This window comes from Aspergillus sydowii (assembly GCF_001890705.1).
Source record: "Aspergillus sydowii CBS 593.65 unplaced genomic scaffold ASPSYscaffold_1, whole genome shotgun sequence".
In the NCBI taxonomy this organism is placed as follows: domain Eukaryota; kingdom Fungi; phylum Ascomycota; class Eurotiomycetes; order Eurotiales; family Aspergillaceae; genus Aspergillus; species Aspergillus sydowii.
The window spans coordinates 3,955,304-3,980,680 of record NW_024467859.1 but is presented as its reverse complement, the minus strand read 5'-3'; the positions used below and the strand labels follow the sequence as shown (position 1 = coordinate 3,980,680).

Sequence of the window (25,377 nt, the reverse complement as noted above, 5' to 3'; positions counted from 1 at the left end):
CAGGCTGCGGCAGTGCATGCGGGGACTCCTTATCAGCCGTTTCCCCATTGGCCAGGACGCCAACTTGACCAGATCGAGACTAGGGCTGCTCTTATCGTCCACATCTCTCTCCAATTTCGATCCTTCGTATCTCTTCATTTACTTCCCCCTGCATTGAGTCGCCGGAAGGACACCGCAACGTGGTGTTCTATGGTAATATATAAAATCGGTATAGAGAGCGTTGGAAATGCCCCCAATCAACCTCTCCAGCGGTTTTCCCGCACCCTCCCTCAATCCCATCAAACAACTAAACCAAGCTAGCAACACCGTCTTTTCCACCCCCGACATATGGCACGATGGCATGATATACGGGCCAGATGCAGGCTACGATCCGCTGCGCAGAAACATCGCGCGGTGGCTCGCCCGGTTCTACTACGGCGGAGACAAGACACAAATAGACGCCGAGCGGATATGCATTACTGGCGGTGCGAGTCAGAATCTTGCTTGTCTGCTGCAGGTATTTACGGATCCGGTTTTCACAAGGAACATGTTCATTGTTGAGCCGGGGTATTTTCTCTCGTTTCGGGTTTTCGAAGATGCCGGGTTCCATGGGCGGCTGAGGGGTGTTCCGGAGGATGAAGAGGGGATTGATCTCGCCTTTTTGGAGGAGATGTTGAAGCGGGATGAAGAGGCTCACCTGGGAAATGAAGATATTAAGGTAAGATGGTGTCTTGGATTTGCTGGTCATATCACTGACGCAGCATCTAGCCGTTCAAACCACCAAGACCATATCGGAAGCTGTACCGCCATGTCATCTACTGCGTCCCGACATTTTCTAACCCTTCCGGCAAGGTAATGAGTCTATCCAGGCGAAAAGACCTCATTCGGCTCGCGAGGAAGTATGATGCCCTCATTATTGCAGACGATGTCTATGACTTTGTCCACTGGAGGACGGACACGCCCTCGAACGATCCAGGCACCCGCGGCTTCAGTGATATCCTACCACGACTAGTCGATATCGAGCGAACGCTTGACGACGGCCCAATCGACCGTTTTGGTAACTGTGTGAGCAATGGCAGCTTCAGCAAGTTAGTTGGTCCTGGGTGTCGGGTTGGCTGGGCTGAAGGCACTCCCGATTTTGCGTTTGGACTCTCCCAAGCGTATGTTCACTCCTCTTTCTCCCGCTTTCTTGTTGAATACTCCAATGGTCTAACAAAGTGATAGAGGATCTTCCCACTCCGGTGGTGCCCCGTCGCATCTCATGTCAACGTTCATTAATGAGATGGTGGACGATCAATCGACTATATCTTTGACTTCACATATCCAGAATACCCTGACCCCAACGTACTCACGACGACACAAGCTTCTCTTATCAGCGGTCCTCCAGTATCTGGCTCCACTGGGAATTATACCTCCTCCTACTAACCAGTACAATGGGGGCGGCGGATTCTTCATCTGGCTAAAACTCCCGAAGTCCTTGACAAGCACTGACGTTGTCACTGCGGCACGACAAGATGGCGTCCTTATTGCCGACGGGACAGTCTCTGCTCTGCCTGAGGGAAACGATGCCCTGAGCGATTATCGTGATTATATACGGTTATGTTTTGCCTGGGCGGACGAGGAACGGCTGGCGGAGGGGGTGATTATTCTGGCGGGGACATTGAAGCGGTTATTGGGACATGAAGGTCTTTCGAATGGGCGATAGAATTGCATTTAGTATAAGAAATACGTCCGTTTTCTCTAGAAAATTTATACACAGGAACAGTTCTTGGACACACTCTATTGGTGAATTTGGGGAAATTCCTCGTACCGGATGACGACATGCAGTCTGGAGATCGCGAATGGTCGTTATAACTTATAACCAAACACGCCCCCCAATTATAAAGAATTCATAAACATAAATCACCATATATTTTTCACAAGTAAAATGGCACACCAACCTCTGTTTCCCCTCACCTCATTCCATCCCGCGCCGGGAATCACACACCTCTGCGCAGCCGGCGAAAGCCTACCCCTCCAAGCGTATAATGCCGCCTTCACCAAGTACATCAACCACAAGGCCGCGGGCCATACTGGCCGCGTTGCCCAGGCTCAATATATAGAGGATACACGAGCTCTAATTGCCGGTTCTTGGAAAGTCAGCAGCAAGGAGGTAGGATTCGCACCAAGCGTCGCAGACGGGGTCTCAATGCTCGTCGAGTCCTTGGACTGGACTGAAGGGGATAATGTCTGCATCCACGCAGACGAATTCCCAAGCCTTGTTGCACCGTTTGCACTTCGACGACAGCAGCAGATCCGACTGAGGGAAAAGAATGGTAGTGGTGATGCAAAAATAACCTCGCCGGAGGTGCGCTACTACAATAACAACAAGAATAAGAATTCCTTGAAAGATATGGTCAACTCCAAAACACGTCTTATCGCCGTTAGTTATGTACATATCATACCTCGACGGCTCCCGCGTCGATCTATCATCCTACCGAGCCCTAGCGGACTCGGTCGGAGCGATTCTCGTCGTCGACTACACCCAAGCAGCAGGGTACGCGCCCATCAACGCGTCCGTGGCCGATTTCGCTTTTTCAGCATGCTACAAGTGGCTCCTCGGCACGACGGGCGCTGCAATCGCGTACTGGAACCAGGCGCGGGGACCGGATTGGAGGCCCGTTACTGGCGGGTGGCACTCGCTGAATCTGGGGTCTGTTCGGCCGTCTTGGGAGTCGACGACGAGTTGGCTTGAGGCTCGTGCGGATGCGTTGTGCTTTAGCCGTGGGAATCCGGCGCATTTGGCTGTTTATATACTCCGGGAGTGTTTGGAGTTTCTGGGGCAGTGGGATGCGGGTGTGATTTTGGACCATGTGCAGGGGTTGACGGCGGCGTTGCTTGCGAGGTTGCGGTCTGAAGGGATTGTGTCTGCGACGCCGGTTAATAGGGCACGGCATGGTGCAAGTGTTGTTGTGTATTGTGAGGGTGCGGCGGAGATTGTGGATGAAATGGCGAAAAAGGGGGTGTATGCGTGGAATGGTCAGGGGAGGGTGCGGATTAGTTTCCATGGATATAACTGTCTGGGGGATGTCGACCGGGTTATGGAAGTCTTCCCTGCGCTTTGGAGACGGTACAATGGGAGGGAATCGAAGCTCTAGAATAGCAATATTGACTCTGTAAGGTGGAGATGTACTGTTATAGTTCATGGTATATAGCTAAGCGGACCAATGTAGTTCAAATAGTGCGCGGTGATTATATGCAATTATATTAAGGAATGTGCTTGATAGCGATGCAAGTAAATAAATACAGCAGTCCCCTCCGATCTGCAATGCAATGCGAATAAAATCAAGTCTCAAATTCAGAATGAAATAGCAATTGACTAAACCTCCCATCACATATCACCCAGGGCAGGGTTGATCTACTCCAGAGTGAGGAAGAACTCGGCGCCCTGGGTAATCTTGCACTCATACTTGATCCCATCAATGGTACCGTCGTATGTACCGCACTGGTACCTCGGGCCCTTCGCGATCGCACCAGAGGATTTGCCATCTGGCCCGTTGACGACGATGTCGTAGTTCTCCAGAGACTTGACACCGGTGGGGAAGTAAAAGCTGAAAGCCGGGTCGGCGCACTGGACGGGGCTCTCAGGGCCAGCAGGCTCCTCGGGGTTCCTATTCCATATTAATTGTTAAGTTCTATTTGTATTAGTGAAAGAAGCGAACTCACCACTGGGTGATGCAGTTGGTCAATTCCAGAGCGGCGCCGGACTTGTCGTGGCGAGTGATGGAGGAAAGAAAGACGATGCGGTTGTCCTTCTCCAGCTGTCGGAGCGAGATGCTGCTGACACTGATGGGGTGGGAGTCTTGTTGTCTCTTGATGAACTCGGTAGAGGGGGCAGCAAGGGCAGCGCCGAGGCAGAGAGCGATGGCAGCGAAAGAGGCCTTCATTTTGATCGATTGGTTGAAATATGGTGCTAAGTGATTCCGAGGATTGTTTGTATGCTTGAGGTTGTTTTTGATGATGATGGCCAGAACTGACCAGAGTCGAGGCGACATATATATGTTTTTTGGACTGCGTGATACTATTCTTGTTGCTTCAGGGTGTATACAGATCGCCATGTCTCATGCCCTGAGGGAGACCCTCGCAAGCCACAACCAGGCTTGGCCGACTCTGATGGCCATATTTGTTGGAGCGTGCAGAAACATGTTCCTGAATACAAACATCTAATAGCCACCGATTTGTCCTCAGTTTGAGGTGTCTCATCCGCAAGGATATGAGGCCCCCGACAGCCTCGTATAGGCCAATGAGAGTGCACGCTGGCGGCCCTACGCCGGAGATCATATGCCATTGGTAGCTTAGCGCATTCTATTTCAGACCAGCTGCGCCTCGTCTGTTGGTCTGGGACATCTGAGAGCGCAAGATCGAGCTTATTGCGGCTGGCCTCTGGTTTCTGCAGCAAATGTGTCCAGCTCGACTCTATTCAGATATGCGGTCTGTCGTTAGCAGTGTAGCCATGGTCGCCAACATTCAATTTTTCGAGCTGACGGTGGCGTTTCCTTCATCTAGATGGCCTCAGGCAATCGACGGAGTTGTACATTAAGAGATGCCAAGCGTAGAAACAGCCTTACTCTTCAGCTAGTATTAACTCCTGGTTTGCTGCTCTGCTCGGATGGACGTGGTGAGCCTCTTGCGTCACAGTATCGACTACCTGGTTTTCATGCCCTTTATCACCTCTGCCACTCCACCGGAAACTGGATGTTGAGTGGGCAATATGTCTTCCAGTTTCGATTTTCTAGCCTTAGCTGTACCTTACAGTTGAAGAAAATACATTCTTGGTTATGGATCTATCGTGGTGATACACGACGCATTATATATACTTCAACAGTCTACAGCAACATTTGAAACCATCGACAACCCAAGAACATGAATTTCCGGTGAGGGTCTGCATTATGGAAACATTTCAAGTTGCTAAATAACTGCTGCATACAAAATGAGTGCAGAGAGACTTCATATTTATGCACTCTAAAAGTGCAAATCTAGTGCCATGACTAATTATGCATCACATGCTGTCAGCACCACCGCTGACAAATTGAGGGTCAGTTTGTCCCCAACACCAACGCACAGCCAACAACAGATCATCAAAATGGAGACTGAATTCTATTCCGGCGTAAACTGGGCATCGCCTACAGACCATGCAGAGGCCGTGTTTCCCTGGGAGACAGAATCACCCCGGTCGGGCCAGGCGGATGTGTGGGGGTCTGAGCTGGACCTGCTGCTCTCCGCTTCTTCATATCCCATACCTGAGCCTCCACACCTCCACGACCAGGAAGACCAACAGCAAGAGAACAATCTAGTTGCTTTGTATGGCGGTGTTCTCGTACACGAAGAGAACACGGCAGACGAGCCCGATTTTTTTCAACCAACACCCGAAGCCAGGTCTCTCCCAGCACCGAATCCATTAAGCAATCGCATCTCCAAACCAGCAGAGTCCGCGGCAACAAGGAAACGCGGCCGTCCGCGGAAACTCATGGACGATGCCGGCGTGAATGCAGAAGAGGTAAGCGAGGCGTCCAATCTGGACTCTCAGCATCTGACCCAATGATAGCGGCGGCGCACGCAAGTCCGTCTAGCGCAGCGAGCTTATCGGTCTCGCAAGGAGGCCAACATATCCTCGCTTAAAGACCGCATTAGCCAGCTGGAAACGGCGATCAAGCATATGAGCACCTCTGTTATATCCTTCGGCGACGACCTCGTCCGATCCGGTGCCTTGGATTCGCATCCGGATTTACTGAGGCCGCTCGGGAACACCGTGCAGGCTTGTCTGGCGTTGCCGGCACTTCCTCATGGTGAATCGAGGTATCAGATAGAAGATGCCAACTCGACGGCAAAGAAGAAGCGAATTGGATATATGGCCCCGTCTGGCTCCGAGGAGATATCCGAGTTCATAGACCGGTTGCACGTCACCTGTAGCTACCAAGCATACCTCGTCTGCGCCAACCCAGCAGTTCCAGCGAGGCGGATAGAGCGCCCATTTCGGATTCTCCTTAGCCTCATGCCGCGGATGTTTGTTGCTGAGCTCTTCAAGGACTGGTTGCTCGCTAGGGCTGGCCACAAGACGCTGGACCACTGGGATCATATCCCGTTCTTCCGTATAGGAGGTGCGGGTACCCATTACCCTGCATCGAGAAACTTGCACTTTCCCTTCCCTACGCACTCGGGATCATCCGCTGTTGAAGAGGACGTGTCGAGATTTACATCTGATTTGCAGGATGAGCTTGATGATGAATGGTTCGACCTAGGTGATCTCCAGGGTTACCTCCAGGAGAGACAAGTGGCGTTTCCCGCATCCTCAATGCCATCTGACGCGATATTGCTGGGGCAGAAGGAACAAGACCCGGCGAGTGTCTCGCGCTTTATGCAGGGTATGCTCCCGTCTCCTATGTTGTATGGTTATTGCTAATTCTGTTCAGCACTGGTTAAGGGGGCTATTTGTCTCGGCCGGTCGCCGGGGTTTCGGCGCCGGAATGTAGAGAAAGCCGTGGACGAATTCATAGCGGCCCAGAATGCCTCCTGAGTATGATATTCGTTTCGCTTAACATCGAAAAGCGCAAAAAAGCTCGTACGCGGTATGGGGTTGCAGGATTGTAAATGCCAGAGACTCGATACAATATATCCCACCCGAGACAGAACGATACTGCAAGAGCTATACCTCGGAACATACATCCATAAACCCTGGTTATGAGGATGTTGTGGAAGGTCGCCAGATATTAGCTGGTGAAGAATCTAGACTGCCAATCCAGCAGTACTATTACTCGAATCACCCTGCTCTATCGTGATATACAGACGACGCCATAATTTACGCCGGTCACCATAAATAATAAGCATGTCAAGGGTCGCACCGGATACCTATCATACATTAAACATTAAAATACTTACAACTAATTATCCTATCCATACTATATACTTATATCGTCGAGCTTGTCTCCAATCCAAACCCTTTCACTGGTCCTTCTTCGCATTCGTATATACTCGCTCACCAACACCCTCCACCTCCCTGACCATCTTGTCCATCTCCCAAACCTGCTTGTCCCATTGCTATTTACCCATGAGGTAGGTCGATATACTCGGCGATGTTGTGGTTATACTCGATGTTGGTGTTTGTGTTCGATGGGAGGAGGGGGCTGAGTACACCCGGTCGAGGACAAACGTGTCGACGATATCAAGGACAAGATCCATTTCGGAGTACTCTGCTATCCTACAGGTAATTGAGAGTATTTTCCAGCTTTTATCCAATGTTAAGAAGTAGTCAGCCCAGACGGAAGGAAATTGCCCGGAAAAGGAGTATCGTATGACAGTCGCGCAACGCTAGGCAAGTAACAAAGCACCAGTAGCCACACGGTAGAATTAAATCTATTACACACGCTAGGAGTAGATCTTCAAAATGGTTTGCGCTGGAATTGACTTGAAGAGGTACAGTTGTGCTGAAGTAAGGTCCCTATCTCACTCCAAACCGCGGACATATCTGGTCGATTACTCCAGTCCAAAGCCACACCAAGATAGTCATTCCATCCTTCATATTACTTTCCTGGCGGGGCAGCCTCTGCTTGGTATACTGTTACAGGTACAATGGCTGTAGACCTCTGATAGGACTAAAATGACGGCACTAATTCGTGCCTGTCCGTCACACCCAGACTGCCTTCCCTCATAGACAGGATCTCGACTACCCTAATGTCATTATATTCAGCAGCGTACGAGATAGGTGTTCGCCCGTGCTGATCTCCTCTTCCCGGATCCGCCCCATGAGCGAGCAATATATCGATATACTCGAGCCGACCTAACTCCGCCGCGTGAGACAATGGGGTCCGGCCATCACTCCCGGTAGCGTCTACATCAATCGCAGGGTGTTCCAAGAGCAAAGTAACAGCTGCAATATCGTCTCTCCTTACCGCAATACATAAAGGCGTGGTGGTGGTGTAGTTGGTGGATTGTTGAATACCGCCGCCGCAATAATTAACGTCCAAATCCGCTCTCGTCAGAAGCAACCTCAGAAGCGAAACATGCGCAGAGGGCGAAAGCACTTCCATAAGCGAATTGCGGCCCTGGGTATCAGTCCAATTGGGATCAACAGTTGGATGGGGGAGGAGGAGTCGAACAACGCGCTCGTCCTTCTGGCATACGGCCGTGAGTAACGGGGACTGGTTGGTGCGGGGATCTACGACATTGCCGTCCGCGCCGTGCTCGAGAAGCAGGGTGGCGATTCTATCTAGACGGTGCGAGAGGGCCCAGAGGAGAGGGGTGCGGCCTATTGAGTCTCGGTAGTTGAGGTCGACTTTGGCGCTGGCCATGAGGGTTTCTGCGGTGGAGGTGTGGGCGCATGCGATTGCTAGGAAGAGGGGGATGGAGTAGTGCAGGCCGTTTCTGTGTACGCCCGGCCCGTCTGTGGTGAAGAGCTGGAGGAGGAAGATGTCTTGCTTCCCTGGGGGCAGGGCTGTTGCTGTGGATGTGGCTTCTTTCTCTTCGGGGATTTCGTGGTCTAGCAGGACCTTGACGATGTCTGTGTGCCCGGCTACTGCAGCGGCGCATAGTGGTGTCTGCAGCCGGGCCTTCCTGAACTGATGGCTCGCTCCTCGTTCGAGAAGGAATTTGACCATGGAAACATGTCCGTCGCATGCAGCGTGGTAGAGGAGGGTTTGACCGTCCTCGGTGGAATCGATATCAGCGCCTACGTCCAGCATGCGTTGCATCGTATCGAATCGGTTGCGGCGCATGCCCCAGAACAGCGCGGAGCTATTGCAATATCTGACATTATCTCGATGAAGTTTGTCTGATAATAACCCGTACAGACACCGGCATGTCTTGATCAATGAGCTCAGGTCGCTCTCCGTCTCTACCTCGTCTGCTACGAGCAGGAGTATATCGTTTGGGAAGTCCAGGAGCATGGTTGTGGTGAGGAGTATATTCGGAATATTGCCACCGAAATAAAAGACCAGTATATCATGATTGAGGGGACATTGTTGATATGGGGCGTTGATATGGATGACGCTGCGATGTTGCGTGCGGGGTGGCACAGCTGCACCTGATTTGCCTCGCCTGGAACGACGCGGGGTTGAGATCCGGGGTACGCCATAGCCGGGCCAATCGTGTCCAGAAACATCACAGTTCATGAGGGGAAACCTCTGTCGCTGTTAAGAGGGGATGGCCGTGTCAGTCTTGGTGTGGGTGCTGGAGGAGATGTCTCCAATGAACCCCTGCCTCACCCTCCTGCACGGCAAATTACATGTGAAATAGACATGATTCATATATAATATTGATAATACAGTGACATTATAGTGATAATATAGTGATAATAATTAAATCCTCGCCATCCCCGCATTCGCCGCCCACCTGATAAACCGATTCAACTGGCCCATGCCATTCTCATCGACGCGATTCAGCAGCAGCCCCAGTCCGAACCCAGACTCATTCGCCGGCGTAGTGAAGACACTCGTAATAATAGCCTGCGCAAGAGTCCAGTACTCCGGCGCATATTCCATGAACCCCGTGCGTTTCCAGCACTCGGATGGCGACGCCAGACTGCTCAGACTACTTAGCTGGGTACCACCCTGCTCCAGCATCTCGTGGTGATTCCAGATCTCTTTCCAATTCGTGAGCCCGTGCTGGATTGGGAGCATAGCTGCGTCTGGGGCAAATGTGTTTCGTGCGTGGAAGAGGAGGGTGTGGAATGCTGTTACTGTTAGTACTGGGAACGTGAATAGGTGTAGGTTTAGGGGTAAAAGGTAAGGTAAGAAGAGAAATACCGCTGACGATGATGAATAGGTTGAGCTTGCCCACTCCAGCCAGATACTCCTTCTCGCCACAGCCCAGTGTCTCCTGGCATATTCGCGAGACGATGTCGGTGATAGAGAGGCCTTCAATGGGAGAGGAGCCGTCGCTGTCGTGTAGAAGCAAGAAACACTCCGTCGCCGTCGTGGCCTGGAAGCAGCGTTCTGGGCAGACAGGGTCGAAGTTGAGTTCCGAGACTGACACTTTAGGAGGCGTATTGTGGAAGATGATAAACGCTGTGTCGAGGAGGAATATATACGAAAGTGTCCTGGATGGTTAGCCAGGGTTCTAACAGAGAGAGTTCAGCATACCTGTTGAACTCCTCCTTCGCAATGAACCTCTCCCAGTCCCCGTCTTCATTTTGAAGTTTATGATGGCTTCCAGGGGAGAACCCAAGTTCCCTGCCCATCTGCAAAAGTCAGCTCGCCAGAATGAAATGATATGGTTGAAGGCGTACCGCGGTGACCATGCTGAATCTCGACCGTCGAATCCTGCGTTTACTTTTGTCGTCGCCCTCCCAGTTTTGCAAAAGACAAATCAAGTACGCCCCCTGCAGCGCCTTGACTGCTTCCCTACGAAGATGGAATCCTTCTTCCCCATCGCCATGCACCACCGCACGCCTGAAATGCTGGTCAGCAAACACCAGCTCCTCCGCGCTATTGAACCAAAGCTTCGCATTCTGGCTAGTTGCATCATCTGGGGCAAAACTGGCGCCAATCAAGAGCATGGCCAGTAAAAGGGTATACGGCGTACTGTGGACATTGAACGTGGGCTTGTGGATGATGGGGCAGTTCGGGTACCAGAAGGACCAGAAATACACGAGATACCGTCTGATGTTCGGCGGGCTGAAGAACTGGACGCAGATACTCTCGATAAGCGACGACCAGGTCATGGTAATCGAGCTGCCTAGGCTGGGAGTCGTCGTTGTGTGCTTCAATCGACAGACGAGCTCGTTCGTGACTCCTGCCAGAGGGTCTGACAGCCAGCTCGAGCAGTCCGTACAACCGTCTGCCAGGAGGCCTGAAAAGGGCCTGGACGGCTCGGGTTTCTCGATGGTTGGAGGCGGAATAAGCAGAAAATCCAATGAAATAGGCGTGGCAGAGGCATCTTTGTCGTCGGTGTCCTGCAGCGCCAGGTCCGCCATCACTGTCGCCAACTGTTTGACTTCGTACACGCGCATACACTCGAAGGAGTTGAGGAATCCAGTCACGTTGGTGAATTTGTCGAGAAACTGGAACTTGCCGAATCTGATCGTGTCCAGCGTTTCTGGGGGCTGACTTGGGTCCGATCGTGCTGGGCTGTATTGGATCATATCAAACGTACAGTTGCCGTTAAAGAGCGACTCCAACGTATCAGAGGGGACAGTACAAGGCCGGTCGAGGTCGATGGTATCAGCGAGGTTAAACTCATCAGATATTGACAGGTTAAAAGGCGAGCCAAGCGTCGTCACAGCGTTCGGAGAGGAGCTTCGAGTCGCATGCTCGAACTTCCGTCTGGAATCTCGATAGCTGCACTCATGGCCCTTTGTCTGGCAGGTCCCGCAGGGCCATTTCAAATTACAGGCCTTCTTCAGTCGCGCACACCGACCACAGGCCTGTCTCTTGTTGGGCCTATGGCCGATAGGGGCTGGAGGGATGTCGGCGCCTGCGCGCAGGCGGGCTTTGCAAGTCCGCCAGTGTCTTTGGAGGACATCGCTGCTGTCGTTAGAATGTAATTTGTTAATTTGTAGGTCAAAGTGCGTAGTTACGTTCGCTTGAATGCTTGCTGGCAGAAGCCGCACGCAAACGGGCGGTCGGTGCGATCTAGATACGTCAGAGCTGGCTTTCTAGTAGCATAAGAGAAGTACGTACGACACGAACGATGGCGTTCAAGATGCTCCTGGCGACGAAAGGAGGCAGGACACAGTGGGCAGGAATGACTGGGCTCCGACATGGGGGTTCATACTATACGGCGTAGAATAGAAGGTAAGGGACAACTTAGGAGCATCAGATCGAAAGCGATGATTGCCGGTTCACAAGCAGTATTAACCGAACTGCGGGGTTAATACTGAGGATATCCACCTTGGGAATACCCCGGATTTCCAGCTTTGATCTGGTTGTGGCTCTGGGGCATGTGTGAGGTTGTTCGGCAACTGTATCTGCCGGGCCCATGCTGCGGTGATCCTACGATCCATACCAGCAAGGGTGCGAAGTAGCTTTCTCTAAGTTAATAATACGTACATACAAAGTCTACAGACTATGAATCAGGATGATCTGGTCGAGAGAAACGATGGAGATTGATCGGCGTCGGCGGTCGCACCACCCCCGCCTCCGCCCAGACTGCCAATAATTCGGTGGCTCGCACTGGTGGAAATCTGGGGGAGTTCCGGGCTGGACCAGTCGCTCTGAAAGTCTGAAGGCTGGAATAGCTATATTAAACTGCATATTGCACATGGACGGGGTGACTCCGCCTGTACAGCGGTGCAAGTGCGACAGCGGCGTTCTCCCACTCAGCTAGGGCTAGGAACATATAAAACGCACGTCTCATGTAGCTCCAGAGCGAAAGAGTTCCATATTACTTTCCTTTATTATATCCTTACCAAATAATCTAATCATGGCTTCTGTTCCAACTCCCTTGGCCCTCCCTCCCAACACCAGCGCCGATGCCTTCGCCCGATTCATCAGCGCTGTAAAAGGCATCGTTGGCGATGGAAACGTGCGAGTCATTACCCCACACACACAACTTGTTGACGGCTCCTACTTTGAGCCGCCCAAGACGCATGACCCTCATCATGTTGTGGACCAGGACTACTTCGTCGCTTCAGCTGTCGTCGACCCACGGTCTGTACCGGAGGTCCAGGAACTCGTCCGTCTAGCCAACGAGTACCAGATCCCGCTTTGGCCGACGAGTATCGGACGTAACTCTGGATATGGAGGCGCGGCACCGAGACTGAGAGGCAGTATCGTGGTGGACATGGGCAAGTATATGAACCGGGTTCTGGAAGTCAATGTCGATGGTGCTTTTGCGGTAGTGGAGCCTGGAGTCACCTTTGCTAGTCTGTACCAATACCTGGTGGATAATGGACTGAGTGACAAGTTGTGGATTGATGTATGTCTTATCGCTTGTGGAAAAGCGACTTTGCTAACTGTTGTAGGTACCTGATATTGGCGGTGGTTCTGTTATGGGAAATACCCTCGAGCGCGGTGTTGGATATACTCCTTACGGAGGTAGGTCTCTATGATCCTGCTACGCTGGTGACTTGAACTAACAATAGCAGATCACTGGATGATGCACTGTGGCATGGAGGTTATCCTTCCCTCCGGCGAGCTGATGCGAACTGGCATGGGTGCACTCCCCCAGAATCCAAAGAAGGGCTCGAAGCACGACCACAACGACGAAGGGAACAAATGCTGGCAGCTGTTCCCGTACGGATTCGGCCCATACAACGATGGGATTTTCTCCCAGGGCAATGTGGGAATTTGCACAAAGATGGGTCTCTGGGTACGGCGTCTCTCACGTAAAAACGGACAATGCTAACCATATACCAGTTGATGCCAAACCCCGGCGGATACCAGGCGTACATGATCTCTCTACCGAGGGATGAAGACCTCAAACAAGCAGTCGACATAATCCGACCTCTGCGCGTGGTGCGTAATACTCTACTGGCGTTGTCTGCAGCATCCTGACTCCTGTAGCAAAACATCCTCCAAAACGTCCCAACCCTCCGCCACATCCTCATTGACGCCGCCGTCTTGGGCAACAAATCTTCCTACACTTCAGATATCAGCAAACCGTTGGATGACGCCGAGCTGGATGCAGTCGCCAAGAAGCTCAATCTCGGCCGATGGAACTTCTACGGCGCTCTCTATGTATGCTTTTCCAACCCCCCAGAGTCTAAGCACGTCTAACAAACCAGGGCCCTGAACCAATCCGCAACCTCATGTGGTCCCTGATCAAAGAAGCCTTCTCTGCAATCCCCGGTGCAAGGTTCTTCTTCCCCGACGACATCAACGAGTACTGCGTCCTGCACACCCGCGCCCAAACCCTCCGCGGCGTTCCCAACTTCGACGAGCTCAAATGGATCGACTGGCTGCCCAACGGCGCACACCTGTTCTTCTCCCCGATTAGCAGGATTTCCGGCGAGGACGCGATGCTCCAGTACGAGATCACGAAAAAACGAACTCGCGAGGCGGGACTGGATTTCATCGGCACATTCACCGTTGGAATGCGGGAGATGCGTACGTTTTCCCTCTTTGATATCTAGCAATTCTAGCTAACCATGGTGTGAAATAGACCACATCGTCTGTATAGTCTTCGACCGAAAGAACGCCGAACAGAAGCAAAAGGCGCACCGGCTGATCAAAACGCTCATCGCCGACTGCGCCGAAAACGGATGGGGCGAGTACCGGACACACCTGGCGCTGATGGACCAGATTGCCGAGACGTACAACTGGAACAATAACGCCCTGATGCGGTTTAATGAGACGGTCAAGAATGCACTCGATCCGAAGGGGATTATGGCGCCCGGCAAGAATGGCGTGTGGCCGAGTACCTACGATCGCAGGATTTATAAGCTGTAACTAGACTAACTAACTACCCCCTTCAAGAGAACAGGGTGGTTTGGATTTTTTTTGTTTAATTTCTGTTGATAGTACTATTTGGCCTTCTCTTCAGCCTATTGCCAATAATATGAGGTTATTTCAGCAAAGACTGTAGTGGTGTCATAGGATATAAGGCTGTCATCGTCGTCGATAGTCATGGTCTCGTAGTATTGGGCTCTGCAGAGAGTACGTGGGATTTCTCCCGTTGCGAGCCTGAATGTATCCATTTACACATAGAGGAATAGGCGTTGGTCTACACTGCAAATGCTGTCCCCTGATATGATATTGGGCATCACCGAGGCTGAAGCGGGGTCCTATACTAGGAATCGTATAGACAGGGTTTGCTAGTAATCAGAAACATATACCAGGAACCAGATGGAGGGACCACTGGATCGCACCACGATTGGTGATTCGTCTTACGAATTTAATTCCCAGCAAGGACAGGCAGGACAGCTTACAAAATTCCCTACATAGTCGGGACTTGCTGGCTGATTCGGATAGCCCAAGGTTCAACCCTGGCGCATCGTTCTCGCATCCGGGAAGCGCGTCACGTCACGGCGAGCCCTAGCCAAGAGTCTTGACCTCTTCTGGACTATTTGCGGCGGTACGAAGGGCACTTATGGCGTTATAGTGTCCATGTCGATGAAAGATTCCCCGGATACCTTTTGCCCAACCGCAGCGGACATGAACGACGGCACAAATAGCGACGCTGTATATTCCGCCATCGCCACGTTGATGGTACATTCGAACATTCACTCCTAGTTCTTATCGAGCCGGCGCCTGGGCCATCTTCATAGCGGCCATCGTTCGGGTTCCTTATAATGCCTGCAATGCTAGGCTGGGGCTAAATCTGTAACTCTCGACGAAATACCTAGTGCCTACCCCAGAGACCACGGCACTTTAGGCTTGAAGAAGTAGTAAGTACACCTACACTTCAATCAAATATCCCGACTCCCTCAGTGTACTAATCCATGCCATTGACCTAGAAAGTCTCCAGCTATAACTCCGGCAGCAGACTCATTCCCGGGACACCATCAAGGACAACCCAGTACGGACTCCCAAATCTCAACGATCGCTGTATCACCGCGCAGAAATCCATCTTCCCGAGCGTGAGATTCATTGTCGTTCACAGGCTATCTTTTCCGAGCGCGGTTGCTTCGAATTTGGCCTCACTTCCGTAAGACGTTATCCAGTGCTGTCATCGGCGAGCTGGTCAATTATACTGATTAGGCAGGGAATAAAGGCGGCGCAGGAAATCACTCCGGATGGGGCAGCGTAATTCGAATTAGGTGGATTTCCAGTGGCTGGATCTCAAGAGAAACTTCTATGGACCGCACTATCGGGGGTTGCTGGAGGTTAGGAAGAGGTACCCATGACCTCTAGAAGGTGTGTTCTATGCGAGAACTGCGGCGGGAAGAATCTCCCCGGACAGGCGCTGAATGGGAGATTGTACATGGTGTAGGGACCTTTGCATGATAATAAACAATCTAGCGTCCAGACGGACGGTAGATGAATAATGGGTATGAGGATGTATATAAGGGTACGAATGTGATACCTCACCCACCTGGAACGCCACCAGAGAAGCATACTCAGCGAACCAGAAAGATTAAGATCATGGAACCCAATAAGGATCCTGAGCACGCGTGTGACCCTGATCGGGAAGAGGCCTGATCGCGGGGGCGCAAAGTCACAGCCTGGCAGCCTGGCAGGACCTTGATAGAGCGGGACGAGCGTTACTCGTTACTATGGAGTACTGTATAGTGTATAATAGCCCTGATGATTGGCGTCCATTATCTGGATCTTGCTGCGTGTTGGTTCCACTACACTGCATTCAAATCCCGCTATAAATCCCGCTATCAAGGGTCTTGTGTACTCGTGGATGGACCCATATCTGGGTCTCATTTCCGGAACGGGATATTAAGGCAGTTGGCAAGGTTGTTGCTACGATACAGGGACCGCTTGAACGGAATGTGCATTCCCTTTTGCCTCGACTCTTTAGAACTGATCTTGGTATGCAAGATCCCAGATGGAATTTATCGCAGGCCAACGCTCGACGGGCGTGATAGTTAGCAAGAGCTGTGGACCTCGTGGCTTACCAATTCTGTGAGACTGGAAAGTGGCAAACCAGACGTTCAAACTACGAAGTACACTATTGATAATTTGGCATTGGATTTCCCGTTTCCTCCTCCGGGGTATATCCACGGCGTGCTCGTGGGTGATACTGGTAACTGGCTATAGCTGGGAGATTCAAGATTGCCAGCCCCCGAACCAACAGCAAATCACAGGTGAGGTCAAAATACACCATTTGATTCTCAAACAGGTTCTAGGACTTGGGGTCCAATAGCAGGTTGGGATCTTCAGGCCTTCGTGTTCATGGGGTCTTGGGATCGTCCTGTCCGCAGCAAAAGCAACGTTGGCCAGTTTAGGGTAACTAGCGGCCAATTCGTTGGAATCCGCCCGGTAGGATAGTCCGCAGTAGCCAAGACAGGAGACGTCGGCATTTCCTTCTTATCTATCATGGTGCTGCTCTGCATCAAACGCCTCAGTGGTCCGGGTCTCAAGTACCGTGTAACCCAGCAAATGAGCCATGCCTCGCCAAGTCACCAGTAATCACAGCTGAGACCGTCCTGGAATAACAAACTGGCCGGAGAATATCCGTAACAGCATGTTGTTGTCTGTTCTCCGCAAACTGGACCAGCTCAACCTTGTCGTCCTTCCAATTGGAAGTGGCCCGTTCGAAATCACCGCCTCCCCCCGTTGATTGGCCTGCGGATGGCGAATTCTGGATACCCTCGTTGGATAGTTGCCTGGAAGAGCACCAGAAATGGAGACGCCAACGCGGACGGAGTTTCCATGGCCCGCTGTGGTGGGAGCAGAAACGGGCACAGGACATGAGACCCCAGTGATCGCCGCGCAGACAAAAGAAGTTCATGACGTCAAGGGGAAGTCCACCGCTATTCACTTTCTCTTCCTGGACGCCATGATCTCCCGAGTGACATACGGGGCGTCGGAAAGGGTGGGCTGCTGCGGCCAGCAACGGGTCTTAATTTCCGCCCATGAGGCTGCCCGGCCACAGTGCCACGCCGTGTTGAATGCCCGATTCTCCTGCAAGAGCCGTTCGTCAGGGGTGAAGAACACCGGTGGATGCAGCTTAATTTGTCAAGCAAGACAAGGCTTGCCACTGCCGAGCCATTAACCTGCTTTGGGCAGCAAGAGTCAACAAGTTCCCCTGAGCAGCAGCACGGGCCCTTTAATTTCACGCCGAATTTGGAGAACGTTGGGACAGGTGGGAGGCCAGTGGAGCCTGCGGCCCTGACGGGATTTTAGTGTCCTTCTAGTGTCCTTTTAGTGCCATTTAAGGCCCGTTTATTGGTGCTGCAGCGCGGGGGGAGCCACTTTTCCCTGGAGCTTAAAGGAATCAAACCGCGCAGGTTCAGCATCGTATACCCCCATTGCAGCTTCACCACGCTGTGCTCCCGCACCGAGAGTCTTGCCTTGCCTGTCGATCGCTATTCACGGCTGAAATGAGTTCGAAGAAGGCCGTCCTGAAGTCATCCATGATGGCTGCCGGCGACCCCTGATCTGCAGGACAATCTCAGGAACAGAAAGGTAAACAACGACAGGGCTTGGGCCTATATAAAACACGGCCCCAGGCTCGTCCTGCTCTCGTCCAAGTGTTCAGTATTCGCTCCAGTCTTTCTTTACCCAAGTCCTTCCTTACCAACTTACCAGTCTCTCATTCACTTTGAGTCTTTTGACCAAGTCGTTCATTCTTTACCATACCTACCTACAAACATTTCAAGATGAAGTTCACTGGAATCGTCGCTACCCTCGCCATTGCTGGCTCCGCTGCTGCTGCTGCCCTTCCCGGTCTTGATGTCGTCAAGGTCCAATCCACCGTCACTCGTATCGACGACGTGCTCGGCAACCTGGACAGCGCCGTCAGCAGCGGCACTCTGTCCAAGGCTGACCTTGGCGATGCCACTTCTCAGCTCTCCACCGTCCACACCACCCTGAACACCCTCGTCGGTGGTCTCGTTGAGGGCATCACCAGCGCTGGCTCCAGCACCAGCTCCAACCCCGTCTCTGGCGTTCTTGACCTTGCCACCAGCGGGCTCATCCCCACCGTCACCAGCGGTATGTCTCAAGCACAATCTGAACCTCAAGCGAATGCAGCTAACAAGAACTCTTAGTCCTCGGCTCCACCGAGAAGGTCGCTGACTTCGGCATGCTCTCCCAGGGCCTTGTCAGCCGCATCCAGAACGGCGATGTTGACGCTGCTGGCCTCCAGAACATCCTGACCCTTGTCGGTGGCAACTGTAAGTGACCGGCTCACAAAAGTGAAACTTTAAAAAGAAATATTTTGCTAATGCGTTTACAGCTGGTCTGTCCACCCTCAACTCGGTCCTCTCCCAGGCGTAAACGATTAATTCCGCTTGGCGAATAACCCCGATATCGTGAGCTCCGGACGAAGGAGGCTACGATCCCGCCGGGATATGCGGAGGAGTATACATATAACTTTAATATATAATACCTCTTCGTGAATATATTTGGTGTTGATAAGAGATTAATTGCCACGAATTAAACTAGACTTTCTAAGCCAGAGTAGTATGCTGGAAGTAACGAACAAGGATTAAGAAATCCAAACAACGCCAGCGAGATATCAAAAAAATAAATTAAGGCAACAAGACAACAATCATGAAACGGTGTCCCCAACAGGCTCGCTCCCAAGATAGCGCAAGAAAAGCTCGATATTCGCCTCTCGATATCCCGCTATGTTGAAATAAAACAAGTCGCTTTTATAAAGCACCAGCTTCCCCTCGCTGTAGTGTCCCTGGACAATCCGCGCGGCGAACCCATTCATGCAAGAGATTAGCATTACCTAGACAGGTCATATGTTAGTATACGCCATACATTTGTGCAAATGTATATATATATATCCCGGTGCACAGTAACAAGTAGAAAAGACATACCGGTGCAATCTTATGTTCCCGCAACGTATGCCCAGCAAGCCTCTCCCGTATCATACCAAGAACAGTCAAGACCTCAGAGCGCAGGAGCTCCTTCTCAGGATGACTCGCATGTTCAAGAAGGAAAACGCGATGAGGCTTGGAGTCATCGCGCATCCATGCATCCGCGAGCCTCGACCACTCGAACGCGGCGGGGTTGATATTGGCCCTTGAATCGGGACCGGGGGCTTCGTCGCGCGATTCTGGTTTCGGTAGGGGGGTTGGTTGCATGTATTTGCCTTTGTCGAGGCGGGTGTTCTTTTCACTGTCAAATACAATAGTAAGTATGTATAAGTATAAGTATTATATCGGTTAGGGCTGGTGATAAGGGAGGGCCGACTCACAGGTGCACCCACCCCGATATCTCCTCCAGGGTATACGAGTCCGCACAGTCTCGAGTCCCGTCTTCTGATCTTGCATCGTCGAACGGGGCAATCCGCTCGTAGAGTCTAAATGCATAGCCCAGCGCCGCGGAAACCATCTCTGCTTCCGAGTAGTTCCCGCCGACATTATGTATGCGATTCTGCCATTCCCGGTTAATAGACGCAATCAACCCGGCCGTCTTCCGGTCCTCTGGGTCAACTGGATGAAGAACGAGCCAGTTTGACGGCCGGGACTTGAAGAAATGTTCCTGACGCTGCGAGTTTCCTCCGTGTGGAAGCAGCCTCAGCCTCTTGCATTCGATCCCGAGCTCAGACGCCGTGGTCGAGTCGATGAACGGCGTGATGGAGAAGTAGACCTTGTCGAATATCTTACTTATTTCGTCGCGTATGCCTTGTCGGATCTGGGCTTGTCCGTGCTGGTTCCATTCTGTGACTCGGGTGTTTTCGAAGAGGTTCGTTAGGTTTGGGACGTTGATGTTTGTGGTGTTGATGCTGGGGACGCTGTTGTAGATGCTGCGTAGGGACATTCTGTCTGGTGGTGATGATGTGCCAGTATCAACTGTAGAGGTGAGGATGAGGATGGGATAGAGGCAGGCTGGGAAGATAAAGGAAGACCAAAAGTAAAGTTTTCTTCTCTGAGTATTCTATTCTATTCTCCTGCCGTACCTGTGTTCCTGACGGTGGCATGTTCCCCTGAAAACCTTGTCCTGGCTGGCAATGATCGATATCCAGTCATTTGTGGTAGCCAGGTACCATGCCACTCGAAGGTGCCTCTGTTGAAAGTATAATATGCGTCAGGGACAGTACGCACATGCGTACTGATATCATTTGCAGCCGCTTTCTATGTAGCCTGATCAATGGACCTGGGAACGAGAAAGCATGTCAGTAATGACGAGTACAGTAGACTATTAAGAGAAGGGTAAGTTATATTATACAACCTTAGCTATTAACTATACATCTAGCCCAATGAGAAGAGAAGACCTAATCCAGCGCCTGCGCCTCACACATCCGTCTATACAACCCACCAGCCCTAACCAACTCCCCATGAACCCCCATCTCCACAATCCTCCCCCCATAAAAGACACAAATCAAATCCGCATCCTTAATCGTACTCAACCGATGCGCAACCGCAACCGTAATCCGGTCTCCCGATTTAGCCGCTTCCTCAAGCGCCCGCTGCACGATCTTCTCGCTCTCCGTGTCCAAGGCACTAGTCGCTTCGTCGAGGAGCAGGATCTTGGGATTCCGGATGAGAGCACGGGCGATGGCAATGCGCTGTCTTTGTCCGCCCGAGAGCTGCGTCCCCCCCGATCCTGCGGGCGTGTATATACCCTCCGGTAAAGAGGAGACGAAATCCCAGGCATTCGCGGCACGGAGGGCAGACTCGATGGTACTATCTGGGACATCGTTCGTAGTTGGCCCCTGGTTCTCTTTTTTCTCCGTGAAGAACGGTTCTGTATCAGGGTTGAAGATCCCCAGGGCGATATTCTCGCGGACCGTGCCTTGGAAAAGAGTTGGTTCTTGTTGTACCAGGGCGACGATGTTGCGGTAGTGGACTGGGTTTAGGGCTGGCAGGGCGGACGAGTCGATTGTGATTGTGCCTGTTGTCGGGTCGTAGAAGCGCTCCAGCATTGCGATCATGGTGGATTTGCCGCAGCCGGAGGCGCCGACTAAAGCAATGAATTGGCCCTTGTTTATCTGGTCTTGTTAGACTATATTGGGTTTGAGATATTGTTTGGTGGGGGGTACCTGTATATTGACGCCCTTGAGAACAGCGGCATCAGGGCGCAGTGGGTATGAAAAGCGCACGTTGTCGAGGGCGATGGGCGCACCAGACCTAGGACCGTTGTCGCGGTTTTCAGGCGTTTCTCGGACTGTAGGCTGGAGTTCATGGAGCCAGAAGATGTAGTTTGTCGCGTTGATTCCCTTTGTGACGCTGGTTGAGAACTGGAAGATCTGCGCGGATGCCTGGCCGGCGTAGAAGACACCTAGGAATGCAACGAAGAAGTTGTACATGCTGAGTTCTCCGGTTGAGAGCAGGCGACAGCCGTACCAGAATCCAAGAGCCTGGAACCAGTACTCGATACACTGCGTCAGGCCGAAGCAGACCATCGTGCTGGCCATGGGCTTGACGGAGGATGCGACGGCCGTGTCGAGTTCCTCTGTATACCGTCGCAGCACGTCTCCTTCAATTGCGAGCGAGGAGACGGTTCGAATAGCATTCACAGCTTCAGAGGCGATCGATGAACTGGCGGAGTACTTCTTTGAAGTGCTACGGTCAAGTCTGGCATCAAGTCTAATCTTAGCCAGACCAGCGCCAACAAGAGGGGGAAGACCGCCAAAGACGACGACGAGTCCTAATTTCCAGGAGTGTGCAATGGCAAGGATTGCACAGCTAGCCAAGTTCAAGACTGCAACAAGGATCAAGGCGATGTTGAAGCCCATCAGCTCCAGGATCGCCTGCGGGTACGAATCAATATGGCTGACCAGGGCGCCCGTGGTGTTCTCGCTGCGATCGAAGAACTGGATATCCTGCCGCAGCATTTCGTGCAGGATGAGTCTTCGAAACCAGTGGCTGAGATGATGGGCAACGACGTTTGTTGCGTAACCGATGGCGAAGTACGAGACGAGACACCCGGCAGCGAGCACGATGAACATGGATGCGTAGAAGTCTCCTCTATCCAACATGGCATCTCCAGTGAGTTGGAAGACTTCGACGACGTGGGACATCAGGATTGCCTGCCCCGGGTAGGCAGCGCATGCTGCGACACAGCCTAATACGACGACTAGGTATGCCCATATCAACTCAGGGCACTCTTTGACCAGGCGCACGATGACGGCCAGGACGCCCATCTGCTTGTGATTGTCGTAGTTGTCTCGCTCCTTCATAGACTCCATCCTCCCTCGGACAGAGGTCGCATACCGGCTGAGGCCTTCCATTGTCTCTGCTGTCTGCAGGGGGGCGGCGTCATCGTCCTCGGTGGTATCCTCCTCCTCTATATCTGTTTCCTCCCTGGCAGCGACGGTGAGGTTCTGGACCTTAACCAGCCGAGCGTATGCCCCGTCCTCTGCAATCAGTGATTCGTGAGTACCCTGCTCGACAATGGAGCCCTTGCTCATAACCACAATGTTATCCGCCTTGCGGATCGTTGCCAGCTTGTGTGCGATGACAATAGTCGTGCGGCCTTCTGCTGCCTTATCGAGGGCCTTTTGCACGATTGCCTCTGCGTGCGGGTCTAGTGCACTCGTTGCTTCATCCAACAGAAGAACCTTGGGTTGGGAGATGACGCTGCGAGCAATGGCCACCCGCTGCTTCTGGCCACCAGAGAGCAAACCGCCACGCTGGCCGATTGGAGTATCGTAGCCATTCGTCAGTTCGGTGATGAAGTCGTGCGCATATGCCATTTTCGCGGCTTCTTGCACTCTTTCCATTTGTTTTTCTCTCGGCGCATTTTCCCAGGGTGTCCCGATGAGGCCGTATTTTATATTATCGAAAACGGAGCCCTGGAATAGTACTGGTTCTTGTTGGACGAGGCGGACGTTCTTGCGCAGCCAGCCTAGGTTTAGTTTCTTGATTGGCGTACCGTCCAGCTTGATAGTTCCTGCGTCAGGGTTATACCAGCGTTCAATCAGGCCGACTATGGTACTCTTTCCAGAGCCAGACTGCCCGACAAGAGCGGTTACTTTCCCTGCTGGGACTTTGAGACTGAAGTTGTCCAAGACGGTGATCCCAGGCCTGGTGGGATAGCTAAAGGAGAGATTCTCGAGCTCGACCTCCCCAGTGATCGTTTCAGGTGCGATGCCATCTTCGCTGTATGGGTTTATTGTCGATTCTCGGTCAATCAACTTGAACAGCTGTGCAGCGGCTGAGGCGGCTCTACTGAAGTCGATTGAGTATGGTGCCAGCAAGGTCAGGTTGATCGCAGCGATTATGACTGACAAAAGGACACTATCAAGCACTTAGTACTGGGATATGTAGGGATAGATAGCTTAGACGTACGTGAAGATCTCGCCCGGCGTGTCAATCTCTCCTCTGACCATCAGATGTATGCCCTGCCAGAAGGCCAGGCCAAAGCCAAGATAGATGATGGTATATTCGGTAGAGAACAACATCCCCATTAGTGGTGATATCTTCTTGCCAACCTTGTGCGCCTCCGTCAAATACTCATCGAACCGCTTCACCACACTCGCTCGCATCTGGAACGCATGCACGGCCTTGACACCGGCCAAGACACCCTCCGCATACGAATTAGCCTGGGCGTTGATCTCTAATATCTTCGTCTCATGCCCAGCCTCTATACCCGCGATCACGCCCATTACGATGATAGTGGCCGGGGCGATACAAAGACAGATCAGAGTCAACTTCCACTGCACCACAAAGGCGATAATGAAGGCCGTCACGAACGCCGCGAGACCCTGGAACAAGAGGCCAATCTTCTCTGCGATTCCAGCCTGGATGAGCTTTCCATTTGATGTCGCCTGCGCGGCGATGGACCCGCCTGTCCCAAAGTCGTAGTATGCAACCTCCTGGCTCAGGGCGGCTTTCAGGTAGCTGTGCCGAATGTTGCGGATGATGCGATATGCAGCGTACGTGAGAAGCGTGTTGTACGTGTACGAGAGGACAAGGCGTGCGATTCCCAGGTACACGAAATACAGCCTTGGACGTCAGCATTGGATACATACATTGGAAAAGGTGCAGTTCAGTTAAAGGGCAGCATACGCCATCTCAGCGACACCGTCGCGGAATTGGGCCGGGGTTGATGTCTCGGCGACAAAATCGGTGATGATCGTGATGAATCTCCCAAAGATGAGGTTTTGCAGAGCGATGCCTGCCCCTGATGCGCAGGCTGCAAGGACAGCGATCGCTTGCAGGGCCAGCTCGACTCGGCTGGCGAAGCTGAATATTCTCTACCGAGCAGTCGCAGTTAGCATCGCTCTTGAAGAGGAGAAACCTCTGACTGACCTTGTATGCGCCAAAGCCTGACTCTTCGCTCTCCTTCTCTGGCGCAGGCTTCTCCTTTTCTGACATCGAGCGAGAGAGCGACTCGTCCTTGCCCGTCGCCATCTGCTTATCCTGAGCCTCCTTGGAAGCCATGATCGGACGGTAAGTAAAAGGAAGTGGGAGAAAAAGTATCAGTATTCGAGACCATTGCAGGAGTCAGCAGGGCTTTTTTATTTTCTGTATGCGACCACGAGGCGGCACCAAGTGACTCTTCTCGTATATAGACTCGGTGGCAGTCTCGGTCGCAGGCTGGCAAATCAGCCTTCAGCCCATCATCGTCCAGCTCTGGCAGAATTCACTTGGCGCCGAGTCGCATCAGTCCGCGGGCGCCGGTCTGGAAGGAATTTGATTTTTGAGGCAGCCTGGACTCTGCAGTTGGCGATTTTCATTTCTGACTCGGAGTCCTCGGGGTCCGCGGTCTCCGGCCATCTTCTTCCACTGCGATCTGCAATGAAGCAGCTGGAATGCATTTTATCCACGTTGTTGATACTGAATCTTGCACTAAATGTTTGATCGTGACGGTTATTACTCAGACCCAGCGGTGGCTTGAGCCGAATACGAGGGTTCCAAATCGGATAGCCTCAAAAAAATAAGCTGACGTATCGTGTTGTTCGGACTTGTCC

The 25,377-nt window shown here is 52.2% G+C and overlaps 10 protein-coding genes across 10 annotated transcripts; 5 read left to right on the top strand and 5 right to left on the bottom strand.

Annotated features, from left to right (window-relative positions):
- The first annotated feature begins 150 nt into the window (after window positions 1-150).
- On the top strand, window positions 151-1,876 carry ASPSYDRAFT_64404 (aminotransferase-like domain-containing protein). Its single transcript, XM_040850280.1, has 3 exons — window positions 151-697; window positions 748-1,139; window positions 1,204-1,876. Exons 1-3 carry the CDS (start codon window positions 227-229, stop codon window positions 1,682-1,684), a joined length of 1,344 nt encoding a protein of 447 aa, XP_040708597.1. The 5' UTR covers window positions 151-226; the 3' UTR covers window positions 1,685-1,876.
- A 30-nt stretch (window positions 1,877-1,906) lies between these two features.
- On the top strand, window positions 1,907-3,116 carry ASPSYDRAFT_84783 (uncharacterized protein; the record flags this gene model as incomplete). The annotated part of the gene is made up of 2 exons (XM_040851415.1): window positions 1,907-2,405; window positions 2,467-3,116. 2 exons carry the CDS (start codon window positions 1,907-1,909, stop codon window positions 3,114-3,116), a joined length of 1,149 nt encoding a protein of 382 aa, XP_040708596.1.
- A 260-nt stretch (window positions 3,117-3,376) lies between these two features.
- On the bottom strand, window positions 3,377-3,905 carry ASPSYDRAFT_26764 (uncharacterized protein; the record flags this gene model as incomplete). Its single annotated transcript, XM_040844318.1, has 2 exons — window positions 3,377-3,629; window positions 3,685-3,905. 2 exons carry the CDS (start codon window positions 3,903-3,905, stop codon window positions 3,377-3,379), a joined length of 474 nt encoding a protein of 157 aa, XP_040708595.1.
- A 1,196-nt stretch (window positions 3,906-5,101) lies between these two features.
- Window positions 5,102-6,532, top strand: ASPSYDRAFT_84781 (bZIP transcription factor; the record flags this gene model as incomplete). The annotated part of the gene is made up of 3 exons (XM_040851414.1): window positions 5,102-5,515; window positions 5,564-6,380; window positions 6,429-6,532. The coding sequence occupies 3 exons, from the start codon at window positions 5,102-5,104 to the stop codon at window positions 6,530-6,532; spliced, it is 1,335 nt and encodes a 444-aa protein (XP_040708594.1).
- An 816-nt stretch (window positions 6,533-7,348) lies between these two features.
- On the bottom strand, window positions 7,349-8,974 carry ASPSYDRAFT_39546 (ankyrin repeat domain-containing protein). Its single transcript, XM_040845919.1, has 2 exons — window positions 7,650-8,974; window positions 7,349-7,579 (listed from the first exon to the last, which is right to left on the bottom strand). Exons 1-2 carry the CDS (start codon window positions 8,895-8,897, stop codon window positions 7,574-7,576), a joined length of 1,254 nt encoding a protein of 417 aa, XP_040708593.1. The 5' UTR covers window positions 8,898-8,974; the 3' UTR covers window positions 7,349-7,573.
- Window positions 8,975-9,215: 241 nt separating this feature from the next.
- Window positions 9,216-11,863, bottom strand: ASPSYDRAFT_344720 (Zn(II)2Cys6 transcription factor). Its single transcript, XM_040845242.1, has 6 exons — window positions 11,631-11,863; window positions 11,528-11,582; window positions 10,238-11,474; window positions 10,092-10,189; window positions 9,756-10,048; window positions 9,216-9,682 (listed from the first exon to the last, which is right to left on the bottom strand). Exons 1-6 carry the CDS (start codon window positions 11,710-11,712, stop codon window positions 9,309-9,311), a joined length of 2,139 nt encoding a protein of 712 aa, XP_040708592.1. The 5' UTR covers window positions 11,713-11,863; the 3' UTR covers window positions 9,216-9,308.
- Window positions 11,864-12,372: 509 nt separating this feature from the next.
- Window positions 12,373-14,339, top strand: ASPSYDRAFT_54201 (FAD-binding oxidoreductase; the record flags this gene model as incomplete). The annotated part of the gene is made up of 7 exons (XM_040848816.1): window positions 12,373-12,867; window positions 12,914-12,986; window positions 13,037-13,260; window positions 13,308-13,406; window positions 13,455-13,628; window positions 13,676-13,997; window positions 14,053-14,339. 7 exons carry the CDS (start codon window positions 12,373-12,375, stop codon window positions 14,337-14,339), a joined length of 1,674 nt encoding a protein of 557 aa, XP_040708591.1.
- A 3,824-nt stretch (window positions 14,340-18,163) lies between these two features.
- Window positions 18,164-18,782, top strand: ASPSYDRAFT_84777 (uncharacterized protein; the record flags this gene model as incomplete). The annotated part of the gene is made up of 3 exons (XM_040851413.1): window positions 18,164-18,497; window positions 18,554-18,679; window positions 18,742-18,782. 3 exons carry the CDS (start codon window positions 18,164-18,166, stop codon window positions 18,780-18,782), a joined length of 501 nt encoding a protein of 166 aa, XP_040708590.1.
- Window positions 18,783-19,056: 274 nt separating this feature from the next.
- ASPSYDRAFT_84776 (uncharacterized protein) lies at window positions 19,057-20,279 on the bottom strand (the record flags this gene model as incomplete). The annotated part of the gene is made up of 3 exons (XM_040851412.1): window positions 19,057-19,242; window positions 19,334-19,634; window positions 19,714-20,279. The coding sequence occupies 3 exons, from the start codon at window positions 20,277-20,279 to the stop codon at window positions 19,057-19,059; spliced, it is 1,053 nt and encodes a 350-aa protein (XP_040708589.1).
- Window positions 20,280-20,733: 454 nt separating this feature from the next.
- On the bottom strand, window positions 20,734-24,781 carry ASPSYDRAFT_141151 (ABC transporter ATP-binding protein; the record flags this gene model as incomplete). Its single annotated transcript, XM_040841114.1, has 5 exons — window positions 20,734-21,450; window positions 21,502-23,701; window positions 23,753-24,409; window positions 24,473-24,660; window positions 24,716-24,781. 5 exons carry the CDS (start codon window positions 24,779-24,781, stop codon window positions 20,734-20,736), a joined length of 3,828 nt encoding a protein of 1,275 aa, XP_040708588.1.
- Window positions 24,782-25,377: the final 596 nt, after the last annotated feature.